The 17,953-nt window shown below is 41.8% G+C and overlaps 1 protein-coding gene across 5 annotated transcripts in view; it reads right to left on the bottom strand.

Moving 5' to 3' along the window:
• Nucleotides 1-2,646: 2,646 nt before the first annotated feature.
• Nucleotides 2,647-17,953, bottom strand: part of LOC106563726 (bifunctional heparan sulfate N-deacetylase/N-sulfotransferase 1) — a 139,074-nt gene continuing 123,767 nt past the window's right edge. For 4 of the 5 annotated variants that reach the window (XM_045690149.2, XM_014129548.3, XM_045690147.2 and 1 more), the window contains 3 exons: nucleotides 17,736-17,845; nucleotides 7,993-8,095; nucleotides 4,737-6,179 (listed from right to left, as the gene is read on the bottom strand). In XM_045690149.2, the coding sequence (XP_045546105.1) occupies nucleotides 6,060-6,179; nucleotides 7,993-8,095; nucleotides 17,736-17,845 (333 nt within the window). In that variant the 3' untranslated portion in view covers nucleotides 4,737-6,059. Of the gene's footprint in view, nucleotides 4,337-4,522; nucleotides 6,180-7,992; nucleotides 8,096-17,735; nucleotides 17,846-17,953 lie in introns of those variants that run through there. The other variant, XR_014379475.1, reaches the window with a different exon arrangement.

Raw genomic sequence — 17,953 nt, forward strand, 5'->3', positions numbered from 1 at the left:
ATATAAAGTGGGTAAAACAGAATGTAAACATTATTAAAGTGACCAGTGTTCAATGACTGTGTGACCCAAACTGGTGTCAGAATCCGAGACATTCCATTCAGTATGTTATGTTAAGTTTCGTATGCTATGTATTCATTTGTGGATATCCATCAACCATTTTGTATGATATGTTCCAAATTATAATTTGTATTAAACAGTATGTTACAAATTTGCTAAAACTTACAATATGAATTTGCTAAATGTATGATATATTACGAATTCTAGCTAGGTGGCTAACCTTAGGTAGCTGGCTAACGTTAGCTAGGCTAGGGGTTGGGGTTAAGGTTAGGGTTAAGTTTCTTTTTTCAGCCTCCTGAAGTTGAAGAGGCGCTGTTGCACCTTCTTTATATCACGCTGTCTGTGTGAAGGAACCATTTTAGGTTGTCAGTGAAGTGCACACCAAGGAACTTTAAGCTTTTGAGCCTCTCAACTGCAGCCCCATCAATGAGGATGGGTGTGTGCTCTCTCTGCTGTCTCCTGTTGTCCACGATCAACTCCTTCATTTTCCACTCCAGCCATTACCACGAGCCCGTCCTCCCCAATTAAGGTGCCACCAACCTCCTGTGCAGAGCATGCGCCCCAGTGGGGCCCCCGTGTTGATCAGCGTGGTGGTGTTGTTGTTGCCTACCACCTTCACCTACCCATCAAAGCACTTCATGATGACAGAAGTGGGTGCTACAGGTGATAATCATTTCATTTAGTTACCTTTGCTTTCTTGGGTAAAGGAACAATGGTGGCCATCTTGAAGGAAGTGGGGATAACAGAGTGGGATATGGAGAGATTTAATATGTCCGTAAACACTCCAGCCAGCTGGTCTGCACATGCACTGAGGACGCGGCTTGGGATGCCGTTTGGGCCGGCAGCATTGCGAGGGTTAATATGCTTAAATGACTTACTCATGTCAGCCACAGAGAACGATAGCACACAGTCCTCATAAGCGTCGGCACTCTGTGACAGAAAGTGTCACCTTCTATGAAATACCCAACCAGTTGGCGGTGAAACCCTGAAGTAAATTACCAATGTGTGCGGTTAATGTTTCGGCTCATTCTGAATGCCAGGATGATTGAAAGTCCAAAGTTGGCCAAGGTGCACTCTGGGATGATCGATGTCAGCGGTAGTAGCACAGGGCACTGCTCACTCAGGCATCCATTTTGTGTCAACAGGAGATTGAGCTGTATTCTGGACATGCTCTAGATTACTCAAACATCCACCAACATGGATATTGTTTATGTCATAGGAATTGATCAAGTTAACCACCCATGCAAGATGCGGCAGTTCATTTTAGCACATATTTTCATCCATCTAAATGTCCGTTTCTGTAAAGGCTTTATCCAGAAATATTACTTAATTGGCACCACTTCTTTCAATTTGGTAATATAATACTGTTATATAGGCATATCAACTTGTGAAACCCTGTAATCTCTTCTGGCTTGATGAAATTCAGGACCCTTGTAATTTAATTTATGTAAATTACACATTGGCTAAAATGCCCATTTAACCCTCTCAATCTGTACATTGACATGGGGGTGGTGTGCAGTGCAACCAAAGTGCAAGTGTAAAATCAGATGATCTTGATTCAAAAGGTTGAGTTTAAAATCTATTATGGTGACAAGCTCCTTTGGTGAAACATCCTCGATCTTCTACACCGATCTCGACAAACCATTTCTGTATGGACCTTGCTTTGTGCACGAAGGCATTGTCATGTTGAAACAGGAAAGGGCCTTCCCCAAACTGTTGCCACAAAGTTGGAAGCACAGAATCATCTAGAATTTCATTGTATGCTGTGTAGCATTAAGATTTCCCTTCACTGGAACTAAGGGGCCCCCCCGAACCATGTAAAACAGCCCCATACCATTATTAATCCTCCAACAAACTTTACAGTTGGCACTATGCATCGGGGCATCCGCCAAACCCCGAGTTGTCCGTCGGTCTGCCAGAATATGAAGCGTGATTCATCACTCCAGAGAATGGTTTTCCACTTTTCCAGAGTCCAATGGCAGCGACCTTCACACCATCCACTTCGCAGCTGAGCTATTGTTGCTCCTAGATGTTTCCACTTCACAATAACACTTACAGTTGACCGGGGCAGCTCTAGCAGGGCAGAAATCTGACGTACTGACTTGTTGGAAAGGTGGCATCACATGACAGTGCCACATTGAAAGTCCCTGAGCTCTTCAGTAAGGCCATTCTACTGCCAATGTTTTTCTTTGGAGATTGCTACATTTTATACACCTGTCAGCAACAGGTGTTCTGAAAAAGCCAAATCCACTAATTTGTAGTGGTGTCGACACATATATATATATATAATACACATACATACATATAAATAAAACACAAAAGTATGTTGAATCTGCCAACTACGATCTGAAATGAGTTAATATTGCGCTTACAGTAGTAGGGACAGATGGCTGAGGTTTGTGCTTGCAGTGCAGAACAACTGATACGGGTTGGATTTACTGTCATTTGGCAGCTAAGAAACCAATTTACAGTCTATGAGCCACATGAGTTTACACAGCATTCATGATGCACCTTCTCCTGGCCAATAGCTGTTACTTTACTTTGATACAAGAGATCAACTACATAGAAAATGAAGATGCACGACAAGAGTTAAAAAAAGTGGTTTCTTTATTTGTAAATTAAAAATCACAAAAATATTAGCTACCAACAATTTAAAAAAAAATTAACAATTGGTTGATTGTACAGTCCAGATGATTATTTCCTTATAGTTAATTAACAATTACTACTCATTAATGTCCAATATTAACCATTCATTTATTAACTACTCATTAAATGTCATACAGAATCTTTGAAAGTACAACACTAGGACTTTTGCTGGGGTGGGGTAAAGAAGGAACAGCCCAGACATGAGATGTGCTGGGCTCATCTCCTGACTGTAATGTATAGGCTGGAACAACAACACCCTCCCTGATACTCGGAACCAGAACACTTCTACCACATATTGCATTGAAAAATAGGCTCAAGTCACAGGAAGTTGTAAAACGGCTCAAGACAAAAAAGGAAACGTGAATATATTACAGCTCCTCGAGCAAATTGAAATGAGAGCAGCATTTGTGCATCCGTGTATCACCACACAAGGTGCATGATTCAGTACCTTACATACAATTAATCTAGAATGGACTCGTAAGTCCACACTTCCTTACAAGAGTCCAAGTAATACAAAATAGAAAAATGGAGCCCTGCAAAATTCCTACCACAAACAAGGACTGTTCTCCTTAACAGGAAAGTTGTAGCAGTACCTTCTTCTAACACCTAGTGCTGAGAAATAAATATTGTGCTTCTAGGAGAGAATGGATTCAGAGTAGATCATGTGTCTGTACATACTGGAACTGTAATACAACAAATAAATGTCATTAAGCCCCAATATATGTTTAGATGCTTTGTATCTGTATAGCAACTAACAGATGAAACGATGCGAGTTCACATTCCTCTAACCTCGACTAATAACTGGAGAAAAGAAAGCCCTGTGTGTCCTGTACAGAAAACACCAGCTCCTCAGAATGTTTGATTTTGCAGCTTCAAAATCCAATTCCACCTCCTTTCATTTTCACCCAAGTCTTTGCAGAACACTAAAACTCTCCTGATTGAAATGAGCTAGGACCACAAGCTGTGGTGATAAATAAACCATGAGGATGACAGGTCAGAGAGTGAACCTCTTAGAGCCATCATACAGGGACAGATAAGAACAACTTCTTACAGGCGTCCATTTACACTATCAACTGACCCAGTGGGCTTCAGTTCAAAGGGCATACTAAATACTAAATCAACTTCACTGCAGCTAAATGCTGCCGAGCTAGAGACATGTTGCTGTGACTGACGATCCTCAACATCCTGTGTTGGATTAAGCATGTGGCCAAGTCATTCTACTGTAGGTGAAAGGGGAGACTGTGATGTTGTCTAACTGTAAACTAGGACATTATGGCTAAGGGAACCAGTAGACTTCCTTAGTGGAGTAAATCAACATATAACCTTCCATTCTACTCTCCCACATAGCCCAATTTTACAGGAACAGTAGGAGGAACAAATCAAGTGCCCGAATGCATAGGGAGGGGATTTAGCTTGAGTTGAGAAAGACCAGAAGTCCTTACCTCATTAATAACGTATAGATGTACAGGCTACCTGACTCAGGCTCAGGGATGGAGAACTCTGGCGATCCCTTCCATCTCCACTGAGTTGGGGAGACCTGCTTTTAGTTTTGTTGTACACGTGGAATGATCTACAATACACTTTAAAATGGGAGGAATTGGTGCCTCTAGGGCAGGCCTGGGCAATTCCAGTCCTCGGAGGCCTGATGTGTCACACTTTTTCCCCAGCCAACACACCCGACTCCAATAATAAAGATCTTCAGTTTAGAATGCAATTAGTTTAAATCAGCTGTGTTTGCTAGGGATGGGGGAAAAGTGTGACACCAAATCAGGCCCCCGAGGACTGGAATTGCCCAGGCCTGCTCTAGGGCCTTTCAGACAGTTGTTAGGGGACCTTTTTACAGAAAAATGTGTCAGTTTACTTAACGTGTATTGTTGTGTATAATAACGTCTATTTTAATGTGTATATGAATGTGTCGTTTAATGTGTGTATTGTATTTTGATGTGTATGGTTGTGCTAAACAGGGCTCATCTGTTAAATAGACCTTTGTCTCAGCATCGACTCCCTGTCAAAATGAAGGCTGAGTAAAAATGTAGTGCTTAATGTTTTTAATCAATAATTCAAAACTTAATTTAGTCTTAAATTGGTAAGGCATTTGATAAGAATGAGAAGTGCAAATATAAGAGGCGCATTACTGCAAATTTACAAATGTAGGATCTTAATTTGAGCCAGAAAATAATCCGGCAGCAATAGGAAATGTGAATTATAACATTAACCTGCTGTCAAAATAAATGTAAAAAGAAAAAAAAAAGTCAACATCATGCTCCACTTGCTCTACCATCACTAGTGGAAACAAAGATATGCTCGGTACAGTAACACATCGGATGGCGATGATGATGCTCGTCTCCTCAGTGATAAATTGCAATGTCTACCTTAAGGCCTTTTAACTTGCAGCTACATTTCTCATGTCACATTTATGTTCAGTTTGCAGTGTACTCTACAGACATGGTAGAATCAGCTGTATTTAGGAATGGGTTTCAATATTTAATTATTAAAGGAAGTTACAACCAAGGACAAGCGGGAACATTCCACTGACCAAGGCAAGGCCAGCTTGTCTTGTTCGGAAATATCATTATGGATTTAACTTTTTTAATCCACTGTGAATTCATTCAATTGAAGGTCTCAGACAACCAAATGTAGTTGGACAAGATAAAGGTCAAGGGTCAGTGTGGTCTGTGGTAGCAATACATGGGCTCCAGTTAGGTTTTCAGATGAACACAGATTAAAAACAAGAACAGTTAAAAAGAACATACAAGGCTCGACAGATGCGTTGTGCAACCATAACACCTCGGAAACAAATACAGACATCCAGCAGTATATGAGTGTTAATTATGAAAATATAAATTCAGAAATACTTTCAAATGAACATTCCACTCTGGCACTTGAATATCCATTATTGGCTAATGTATTGTTCATGACAGGCACAGAGAAATGACGTTGTCTTGTCTGTGTGTGTCTGTGTGTGTGTGAGAGAGTGCACACTTCAGTGATGGAACAAGAACATCAGTCCCCGTTGAGGGATCGCTCCCTCTTCTCTCTTTGCCCCAGTGTCATTCTCTCTGAGAAGGTAGTAGAACAATCCTAAACTCAGTTCATGTCTCTCCTTCACCTCTGCCTCTTCTCCCTCCTGAGGGCCCACACCCCATGCTAGGGTCCCTGGGGGCCACTGGGAGCAGCTGGGCTGACTTGGCATGGGGGGGGGCCTGTCTCTCCTGTCTTCCTCAGCTCCTGGTCAGCCCGCATGGCGGTGAATAGCTGGAGCCGAGGGGCGAGCACGTGCATCCCCCTCTCTGTGGGGGACAGGAGGGTCAGGTTGGGGTGGTGTCTCTGTCCTCGTGTCCACGGCCGTGCTGAGGCTACCTGGTGTGGAGCAGCTCCTCCCTGAGCCAGCTGGGCAGAGGCTGGCCCATCTTATAGAGCAGCTTGGACAGCTCTATGTTGTTGTCCCTGTAGTGCTCCCTAAGGAAGGAGCGAGACTGCCACAGGACAAGAGAGAAAGAGTGTGTCAAATATAGAGCACAGTTACAAGAAAATGTTTAATAAAAATACATTGTTTGTAGCTCCCACCCTAGATACAGCAGTTGCCCATTTAGTTAGGGGCTCATCAGTGAAGCTGGGTCAAACCCTACGGTATTTGTAGCCATTGGTTATTTTCTTCTGACGATTTGGTTAAATAAAATTCTAATTCCCGTGAGATGGTCGGGCCTTGGAGGTTGCAACCTTGCATCATGGCAAAGGGCCAACTGGCCACATGGTGGCGCTATAACAAGTGACTGAAAATGCTAACTTTGAAAGCTCACACCCCTCACCCAGTTTGAGCTAGTCCTGAAATTCAGTGCATAGGTCTCTGTCCTCACAAGGAACACATTTGCCATGTATCTGCACGAAACTTGATACACGGCATATACGGACCAAGGTCTCACAACGCATGTTTTTCCAGACTAGCATCATAAACAACATGGCCACTACTGACTAATAAACATTAAAGTGGGCGTGACCTGGCACATAAATGCATATCAAATCAGACACAGTTATTCGTAATGAATAAATCAGATTCACCACATGGTGGAGCTATAACAGGCACATATTCATATCTCTTGATCGGTTTGAATCAGTCTTGGAATTTGACATGCTCAGGGCCGTGACTCTTGCTAACCTGCAGAATATGGCCAGTTTGGCCTCATGGGGGTGCTATTGGACAGGAAAAAACATTAATGCAAGCTCATTGGCTTATGTTGTTTGAATTAAGAGTGTTGGAAAATATTTAAAGACGTGGGTTTATAGATGCTTACATACCAAATATGGTGCCAATCGGTTAAGCGGTTCCGGAATATAATACTTTTATAGTAGTCAACATAAAAACGGTACATAATCCATTAAAAGCATACTGCGTGATCCGTTTGATTTTGAGTTCTGATATTAGGCAAACGTGATAAGTACAGAAGTGGCTTGTCCAATTTCTCCTTAAAGTGGCGCTGGGCGGCCAAAGCTTGAACCCCTAGATATGGGGCGGCAGGTAGCCTAGTTGTTAAGAGTGTTGGGCCAGTAACAAAGTTTGCTGGTTCAAATCCCCAAGCCGACTAGGTGAAAAATCTGTCGATGTGCACTTGAGGAAGACACTTAACCCTAATTGCTCCTGTAAGTCACTCTGGATGAGTGTCTGCTAAATGACTCAAAGGTACATGTATATGGCTGCTTGCAGCTAGTTTTGGTATTGAAATTATATGACAATCTTCAATGTTATGATGAGTATTTAACTCTTATACCCAGGGAACAACATCACATTTAATGTTACATTACCTTTAGTTAACTTAGTGTGCAGAGAGAGCTTTAGTCCAGACTACTGAGTAACTCAGGCAGAGGGCACTGCAGCTCTGCTCTGTGTGTCTCATGAGCCCTGTCATCCCAGCTAATTACCCCTGAGGTGTCTGTGCCAACACAGGCAAGGTAACTTCAAGGACCTGAGCTCAGTGCCCACCCTGCCCTCCTCAACACCCCTCTCCTCTCTATGGCTGCTCCTTAGACACTACCAGATCCGGTAGATTTCCATGCCCATCCTGAAAAGAGCTGAGCGGAGGCTGTCACAGACAGACAGGCAATGAGACCATAAAGCACCACTGACTAGAGTAGGAAATACTTCTATAACATCTATTCTAGGAGAGACAATTCAACTATATAAAAAAATACATGCTTATCAAGGTAACAACATTTTTACGTCTAATAATGTTTTTAAGTTGAGGGAAAGACAGACATTTTTGAGGTTTGTGTACATGGTTCATAGTAACTTACATCTGTGTCCATGTCGGGGTATCTTCGTCCTTTACTCTTGCCCAGACATTTGGTCTTCCCTCCGTCTAACAACTGGCACCAGAACCCTTTTTTGGGATCAAACCTGGAAGAGGAATATAGAACCACACAATGGAGGTAGGCAAGTCAAAATGTTTAAATTAATTCTCATCAACCTAATTAAAAGGGAACATCCTGAACAGATGGTTTGCGGCTCTTCGTGTTTAAAGAGTCACGGCGACAAACCATATCCATTGTCCACAGGGGGATGTGGCTGACAGATGTTGCTGTTTACTGCAGTCTGGCTGGGTGATTATGTGGTCAAGCATCAGAGGCAGAAACAGATATGGGGGGGGCTTGTGAACAGGGGGAAGCAGAAGAAAGGGAAAAGGTTGGCATGGTGATGTCAAAGCGATGGTAATCCCTCCAAAAGAGAGCATTCTGAAAATCACATCAAAGCTGTTCAAACCAAGCACCTCCGCTCCGACTGAAAAGATAGGTTCCTTCACAAATCACAGCGGTGTTGAACAGCTCAATGCTTTAACTTGTTATGGATAGGGGGCAGTATTTTCACGGCCGGATAAAAAACGTACCCGATTTAATCTGATTATTACTCCTGCCCAGAAACTAGAATATGCATATAATTATTAGCTTTGGATAGAAAACACTCCAAAGTTTCTAAAACTGTTTGAATGGTGTCTGTGTATAACAGAACTTATTTGACAGGCCAAAACCTGAGAAGATTCCAAACAGGAAGAGCCCTCTCTGACTATTTCTTGGCCTTCTTGATCATCTCTATCCAAAACAGGGGATCTCTGCTGTAACGTGACATTTTCTAACGCTCCCATAGGCTCTCAGAAGGCGCCAGAACGTTGAATGATGACTTTGCAGGCCATGGCTGAAAAACAGTAGCGCATTTGGTAAGTGGTCGATCTGAGAACAATGAGACTGGTGCGCGCGTGCACGAGACGACTCCATGTTTTTATTTTAAGTCTTTGAACGAAAACAGGGTTTCCCGGTTGGAATATTAACGCTTTTTTTACGAGAAAAATCGCATAAAAATTGATTTTAAACAGCGTTTGACATGCTTCGAAGTACGGTAATGGAATATTTTGAAATTATTTGTCACGAAACGCGCTGGGCGCGTCACCCTTCTTTACCCTTCAGATAGTGTCTTGAACGCACAACAAAACGCCGCTATTTGGATATAACTATGGATTATTTGGAACCAAACCAACATTTGTTATTGAAGTAGAAGTCCTGGGAGTGCATTCTGACAAAGAACAGCAAAGGTAATCCAATTCTTCTTATAGTAAATCTGAGTTTGGTGAGTACCAAACTTGGTGGGTGTCAAAATAGCTAGCCATGATGGCCGGGCTATCTACTCAGAATATTGCAAAATGTGCTTTCACCGAAAAGCTATTTTAAAATCGGACACCGCGATTGCATAAAGGAGTTCTGTATCTATAATTCTTAAAATAATTGTTATGTTTTTTTGTGAACGTTTATCGTGAGTAATTTAGTAAATTCACCAGAAGTGTTCGGTGGGAATGCTAGTTCTGAACGTCACATGCTAATGTAAAAAGCTGGTTTTTGATATAAATATGAACTTGATTGAACAAAACATGCATGTATTGTATAACATAATGTCCTAGGAGTGTCATCTGATGAAGATCATCAAAGGTTAGTGCTGCATTTAGCTGTGGTTTTGTTTTTTGTGACATTATATGCTAGCTTGAAAAATGGGTGTCTGATTATTTCTGGCTGGGTACTCTGCTGACATAATCTAATGTTTTGCTTTCGCTGTAAAGCCTTTTTGAAAATCGGACAGTGTGGTTAGATTAACGAGAGTCTTGTCTTTAAAATGGTGTAAAAGAGTCATATGTTTGAAAAATTTACGTTTTCAGATTTTCGAGGAATTTGTATTTCGCGCCACGCCCATCATTGGATATTGGAGCAGGTGTTCCGCTAGCGGAACGTCTAGATGTAAGAGGTTAAAGCAGGGATGGGCAACTGGAGGCCTGCACCCTTTTGAAGGCCCTCAGATGAATTTCCAACAATTTAAATGTTTTATTTAAAATGTTTTAGCAACTCAGTCGGAGTTTCAACTTCATGTTGAGAGTTAGAATAGTAGAATACACAAGGTGCAATTTAGAAATTTGGTTGTGCATCAGCAGTTTTTCTCTTATGTCATTCACAGATAGCAATTCATTTTTTTTCTGCTGATAGGGGCTAATTGACTAAGTTAGTTTAGTGGCCAGCTGTCTAAACTAAAACGCTAGAATTATAGGCTGGGGGGCCAAAGTTGATTTCGTTAGTCAATCTCACTTAGACATATTAAAAACTGTTAACATTTCTCTCCACCCTATGTCAAAATGTTTAGAATTACATCCTGGGGGCAGCCCGTCAAGAAGTCCAGGACCCAGTTGCACAGGGCGGGGTTGAGACCCAGGGTCTCGAGCTTAATGACGAGTTTGGAGGGTACTATGGCGTTAAATGCTGAGCTGTAATCGATGAACAGCATTCTTACATAGGTATTCCTCTTGTCCAGATGGGTTAGGGTAGTGTGCAGTGTGATGGCGATTGCGTCGTCTGTGGACTTATTGGGTCGGTAAGCAAATTGGAGTGGGTCTAGGGTGTCAGGTAGAGTGGAGGTGATTTGGTCCTTGACTAGTCTCTCAAAGCACTTCATGATGACGGAAGTGAGTGCTACAGGGCGGTAGTCATTTAGCTCAGTTACCTTAGCTTTCTTGGGAACAGGAACAATGGTGGCCCTCTTGAAGCATGTGGGGACAGCAGACTGGGATAAGGATTGATTGAATATGTCAGTAAACACACCAGCCAGCTGGTCTGCGCATGCTCTGAGGACGCGGCCGGGGATGCCGTCTGGGCCTGCAGCCTTGCGAGGGTTAACACGTTTAACCTCTCTAGGGTATGTGGGACGAAATCGTCCCACCTAGTCAACAGCCAGTGGAATCGAGTGCCGCGATATTCAAATACCTTAGAAATGCTATTACTTCAATTTCTCAAACATATGACTATTTTACACCATTTTAAAGACAAGACTCTCGTTAATCTAACCACATTGTCCGATTTCAAAAAGGCTTTACAACGAAAGCAAAACATTAGATTATGTCAGGAGAGTACCCAGCCAGAAATAATCACACACCCATTTTTCAAGCTAGCATATAATGTCACAAAAACCAAAACCACAGCTAAATGCAGCACTAACCTTTGATGATCTTCATCAGATGACACTCCTAGGACATTATGTTATACAATACATGCATGTTTTGTTCAATCAAGTTCATATTTATATCAAAAAACAGCTTTTTACATTAGCATGTGACGTTCAGAACTAGCAAACATACCGAAAACTTCCGGTGAATTTACTAAATTACTCACGATAAATGTTCACAAAAAACATAACAATTATTTTAAGAATTATAGATACAGAACTCCTTTATGCAAACGCCGGTGTCAGATTTTAAAATAGCTTTTCGGCAAAAGCACATTTTGCAATATTCTGAGTAGATAGCTCGCCATCACGGGCTAGCTAATTTGACACCCACCAAGATTGGCACTCACCAAACTCAGATTTACTATAAGAAAAATTGGATTACCTTTGCTGTTCTTTGTCAGAATGCACTCCCAGGACTTCTACTTCAGCCACAAATGTTGTTTTGGTTCAAAATAATCCATAGTTATGTTCAAATATCCTCTGTTTTGTTCTTGCGTTCAAGACACTATCCGAACGGTGACGCGCGGATGCGTATCGTGACAAAAAAATTCAAAATATTCCATTACCGTACTGCGAGGCATGTCAAACGCTGTTTAAAATCAATTTTTATGCAATTTTTCTCGTAAAATAGCGATAATATTCCGACCGGGAGACGTCTTTTTCGTTCAAAGACTGAAAATGTAAAATGGCCTCTTCACGTGCACGCGCGCCCCCGTCTCATTGTTCTCAGATCGACCACTATCCAAATGCGCTACTGTTTTTCAGGCAGGGGCTGCAAAGTCATAATTCAACGTTCTGGCGCCTTCTGAGAGCCTATGGGAGCCTTAGAAAGTGTCACGTTACAGCAGAGATCCTCTGTTTTCAATAAAGAGAGTATAGAAGGCCAAGAAATGGTCAGAGAGGGCACTTCCTGTACAGAATCTTCTCAGGTTTTGGCCTGCCATATGAGTTCTGTTATACTCACAGACACCATTCAAACAGTTTTAGAAACTTTAGGGTGTTTTCTATCCAAATCAAACAATTATATGCATATTCTAGTTTCTGGGCAGTAGTAATAACCAGATTAAATCGGGTACGTTTTTTTATCCGGATGTGAAAATACTGCCCCCTACCCTAGAGAGGTTAAATGTTTTACTGACGTTGGCTGCAGTGAAGGAGAGCCCGCAGGTTTTGGTAGCGGGCCGTGTTAGTGGCACTGTATTGTCCTCAAAGCGAGCTAAAAACTTGTTTAGCCTGTCCGGGCGCAAGGCATCGTGATCTGCGACGGGGCTGATTTTTCTTTTGTAGTCCGTGATTGACTGTAGACCCTGCCACTTACCTCTCGTGTCTGAGCCGTTGAATTGCGACTCCACTTTGTCGCTGTACTGACGCTTAGCTTGTTTGATTGCCTTGTGGAGGGAATAGCTACACTGTTTATTTCGGTCATGTTTCCGGTCACTTTGCCATGATTAAAAGCACTGGTTCGCGCTTTCAGTTTTGCGCGAATGCTGCCATCAATCCATGGTTTCTGGTTGGCAAATGTTTTAATAGACGCTGTTGGTACGACATCACCGATGCACTTATTAATGAACTTGCACACCGAGTCAGCATATTCGTCAATGTTGTTGTTCGCAGCAATGCGGAACATATCCCAGTCCACGTGATCGAAGCAATCTTGAAGCGTGGAATCCGATTGGTCGGACCAGCGTTGAACAGACCTGAGGGCGGGAGCTTCCTGTTTTAGTTTCTGTCTATAGGCTGGGAGCAACAAAATGGAGTCGTGGTCAGCTTTTCCAAAGGGAGGGCGGGGGAGGGCCTTATATGCGTCGCGGAAGTTAGAATAACAATGATCCAGGGTTTTACCTGCCCTGGTAGCACAACCGATATGCTGATAGAATTTGGGGAGCCTTGTTTTCAGATTAGCCTTGTTAAAATTCCCGGCTACAATAAATGCAGCCTCAGGATATGTGGTTTCCAGTTTACAGAGAGTCCAATGAAGTTCTTTCAGGGCCGTCGATGTGTCTGCTTGGGGGGGATATACACGGCTGTGATTATAATTGAAGAGAATTCTCTTGGTAGATAACGTGGTCGGCATTTGATAGTGAGGAATTCTAAGTCAGGTGAACAAAATGACTTGAGTTCCTGTATGTTGTTATGATCACACCACGTCTCGTTAATCATAAGGCATACACCCCCACCCTTCTTCTTACCAGAGAGATGCTTGTTTCTGTCGGCGCGATGTGTGAAGAAACCAGGTGGCTGTACCGACTCAGATAGCGTGTCTTGAGTGAGCCATGTTTCCGTGAAACAAAGAATGTTACAGTCTCGGATGTCTCTCTGGAATGCTACCCTTGCTCGGATTTCATCTACCTTGTTGTCAAGAGACTGGACATTGGCGAGTAGTATGCTCGGGAGCGGTGCGCGATGTGCCCGGCTACGGAGCCTTACCAGAAGACCGCTCCGTCTGCCCCTTCTGCGGCGCCGTTGTTTTGGCTCGCCGGCTGGGATCCGATTCTTTGTCCTGGGTGATTCTTTGTCCTGGGTGGTAGGCCAAAAAGAGGATCCGCTTCAGGAAAGTCGTATTCCTGGTCGTAATGTTGGTGAGTTGACGTTGCTCTTATATCCAATAGTTCCTCCCAACTGGTCTGGTGAGCATGCAGGCCATGGATGAACTGGGACATTTTCAAATAAGCTTTTTGTGCATATGGAACATTTATGGGATCTTTTATTTCAGCTCATGAAACATGGGACCAACACATTACATTTTTGTTCAGTATAGTATAAGTCATTATCAATAAAATGTCACAATAAGGTGCAGTGTGTTTGATTTGCCTGTTGGTGGGCAAGGAGACGCCCAGCTCCACTAAAACCATGAATAACTGTGCCGGGATAGTTAAATAAATATTAACTGTTTGGTTGTAATATCATCACCTCTTGAAGAGCATAGTCAGCGATACAAATGTCAGATTATTCAATGCCAAACAATTGCTCACATTTAGATCTATCAGAGTTATAGAGCAAGTAAATCCATGCTTTTCATGATCATGAACATAAATTTAACATGTCATTTCAGATACGTGATGGTCAAGATGAAGGAAAAAGGAAACCGCACACTGCTCTTGATAGTATCACTGATCTTTAATAAGCTTTACGTATCGGACTCGGCCTTCGTCAGAGCTTTTGATTATATATATATTTTTTTATTAGCACCCCTATGTAGACCTAGCCCCACCCACATCCGTTCCACGCATGGAAAGGGGTTGGAGGCGAAGGAAAAACAAATAAGTGCTACCAAATATAACAATACGCATTTCATAAATATTCGAATAAAGTGTGTAAATAAGACGTATTAAACACATCTGTAAAGCCACAATGAGGACATAAACCTACCGAGCAAGTTTTCATTAATCATTGGGTACATCTTACGATGATAGGGGCATAATTCATGTTCAAATTCACAACATAACATACATAGGCATTTCATCATTAAGTCCTTTAGGAAATAATGTCTGGAGGGTTGTATCTCTTATTGCGGGACTCTGAAACTGTGAATTGAGCCACATTTATTGTCAACCTATGTATATTGAACACTATTTAAGAGGAAAAACAATACTGCGTGGATGTTTTGTAGTCTGATAACTCTGAGGATCACTTTCAAGGAGGTATTTTTATTTTGAAGGCAAACTGCAAATTCCACTATTGTGACTAATCCTTACTGTGGCTAGCTTCACAACACATAACCCGGTCCGTTTGAGCTTCACTAGCCAGATGAAGCTAGCTGGCTGCTTATGTTAGCTTTGGGCAACAGGGTTAAGTAGCTGGCGAGATATTTATTTTCAAGAACTCAAGTTCAATTTCAATATGCGAACAAACAAGTGGCTACCTAGCCAATACTCACAAGGATTCCTAAATCATTGCTAAGAATAATGAAAATGACTGCAGTTTCTACCGGTCATTGTTTTCAGGCTGCTAAAGCTAAAGCTAAAGCTAGCTACCCCAGAAGTTACGGTCGAACAAATAATGCTTTATTACCAACACGGTATTGTAAACACATTGTTTGTGGCCGGTGTTTGCAGACTTTTTTGTACAGCTTTGACAGTGCTACTGATAGTAGTGGTGGCGCTTGGCTTGCACGTGCAAATTCAATATCAACCGTTCACCCACGACAGAGAACGGTTGATTGTCAAGGGCAATTAATTCCACTATCTCGGCGTTAATGGATTTCAATTTTGAGCTGTCTCGCTGAGTTGTTACTCTTTTAAATGACTGCTCGACTTGTTGACTGCACCATCCACACAGCAGACATTGTGGCCTAGGTTAGCAATGCCGTGTTGCACGTGTAGCACAACATTTTACATGGCGTCATGTACCTACGTTATATAAGTATGCACGTCAGCTTTGATATCGGTTTTGCTCATCGGCATTAAACTAGACATTGGGCCAATACCGATGTTGGCATTTTTAGCTAATATCGGCCGATTCCGATATGTTCACCGATATATCGTGCATCCCTACTGATGACAGAGCTAAATGTGGAATAATCAGAAATGTGTAGTTCTGACAATGCTCTTCAAGAGGTGATGATATTAAAACAAAACAGCTATAAAATGTATTTAACAATTCCTTTAAAACGGCACGTAGTTCAAATCAAATTTTATTTTTCACATGCACAAAAGTTGTCAATGGTTTTAGCGGAGCTGGGGGTCTCCTTGTTCCCCAGCAGCCAAATCAAATCCTCTGCACCGTATTGTGACATTTTATTGATAATGACCTATAAGAAAGAGTTCCAAACCTCTCTGCCAATAAAAACACACTTTTTGTTTTCCCCTCCCCATTCAGACCACTCCCAGACAGACCTAGAAAAATTACTGCTTGAGAAATTATCCTTTGCTAAGAAGCCATTTCTTTTTGACCATTTTAATTGTAAGGAACTTAATTGTTACACCGAAATAATTTGATAGAGAAAAATGGCTGATAACGCTTTAACCTGTCTGGGCTAGGGGGCAGTATTTTCACGGCCGGATGAAAAACGTACCCAATTTAAACAGGTTACTACTCTGGCCCAGAAACTAGAATATGCATATTATTAGTAGATTTGGATAGAAAACACCCTAAAGTTTCTAAAACTGTTTGAATGGTGTCTGAGTATAACAGAACTCATATGGCAGGCAAAAACCTGAGAAAAATCCAAGCAGGAAGTGAAAAGTCTGAGAATTGTAGTTCTTTTGATTCTCTATCAAAGCTACAGTGTCTCTGGGGTGACGTTGCACTTCCTAAGGCTTCCATTGGCTGTCTAAAGCCTTCAGAAAGTGGTTTGAGCATTTTCCTGTCACTGGGCAGATAATAGGAGCTCAGTTACTGAGTGGTCTGCCTGGCAACAAAGGGATTGGATATGCGCAGTCACACGAGCACGCCGTTCCTTCTTTTTCTTCTTGAATGAATATGCTATTGTCCGGTTGGAATATTATCGCAATTTTACGTTAAAAATACCATAAAGACTGATTTTAAACAGTGTTTGACATGCTTCTAAGTACGGTAATGGAACATTTTGACTTTTCGTCTATTGTTTTGCGCTCGCGCGTTATGCCTTTGGATAAGTGATCTGTACGCACGAACAAAACGGAGGTATTTGGACATAAATATGGATTATTTCAAACAAAAACAAAATTTATTGTGGAAGTAGCAGTCCTTTGAGTGCATTCTGACGAAGATCAGCAAAGGTAAGAGAATATTTCTAATACGAATTCTGAGTTTAGGTTGCCCCGAACTTGGCGGGTGTCTGAATAGCTCACCGTGATAGCTGAGCTATGTACTCAGAATATTGAAAAATGTGCTTTCTCCGCAAAGCTATTTTAAAATCTGACACAGCGGTTGCATCCAGGGGTAGTCTATCTATAATTCTTAAAATAATTGTTATATATTTTGTCAACGTTTATGATGAGTATTTTTGTAAATTGATGTGCACATTCACCGGACGTTTTGGTGGGAATTTTCTGAACACCACGTGCCAATGTAAGATGCTGTTTTTGGATATAAATATGAACTTTATCGAACAAAACATACATGTATTGTGTAACAATGTCCTAGGAGTGTCATCTGATGAAGATCGTCAAAGGTTAGTGCTTCATTTAGCTGTGTTTTGGGTTTTATTGACACATGTCCTTGCTTGGAAAATGGCTGTGTGATTATTTTTGTCTATGTACTCTCCTAACATAATCTAATGTTTTGCTTTTGCTGTAAAGCCTTTTTGAAATCAGACAATGTGGTTAGATTAACGAGAAGTTTATCTTTAAAATGGTGAAAAATAGTTGTATTTTGAGAATGTTGAATTATGACATTGTTGTTTTTGTATTTGCCGCCCTGATATTTCACTGGCTGTGTCCCGCAGGTGGGACGCTAGCCCATAGAAGTTAATGTTACATGCCAAACAGTTATGGAAACAAAAGCCTTCATTTGCCATGTGTTTTCTACAAAAGTGATGTTGGCTCTAGTCTATAGTGTTTAGCAGGCCTAATAAGACACTCACGCTAGAATCTTGTGGTAGTTCAGTGTGTTTGTCAGCTCAAGGAACTTCTGGATCTTGTCCATCACTGCAGCAGGCTCCGTCCTCAGCACTTGACCATCCAGAACCAGGATCTGAGGAACCACAGTTACAATACCACAGTAGGTCAGATAGACTAGCTGAGCAGTCTCAAATTCAAATACCAGCAACAACCTATACACACACCCACTGTACTAACCATG

The sequence above is a fragment of the Salmo salar genome, chromosome 11, assembly GCF_965601325.2.
Source record: "Salmo salar chromosome 11, fSalSal1, whole genome shotgun sequence".
NCBI lineage: Eukaryota > Metazoa > Chordata > Actinopteri > Salmoniformes > Salmonidae > Salmo > Salmo salar.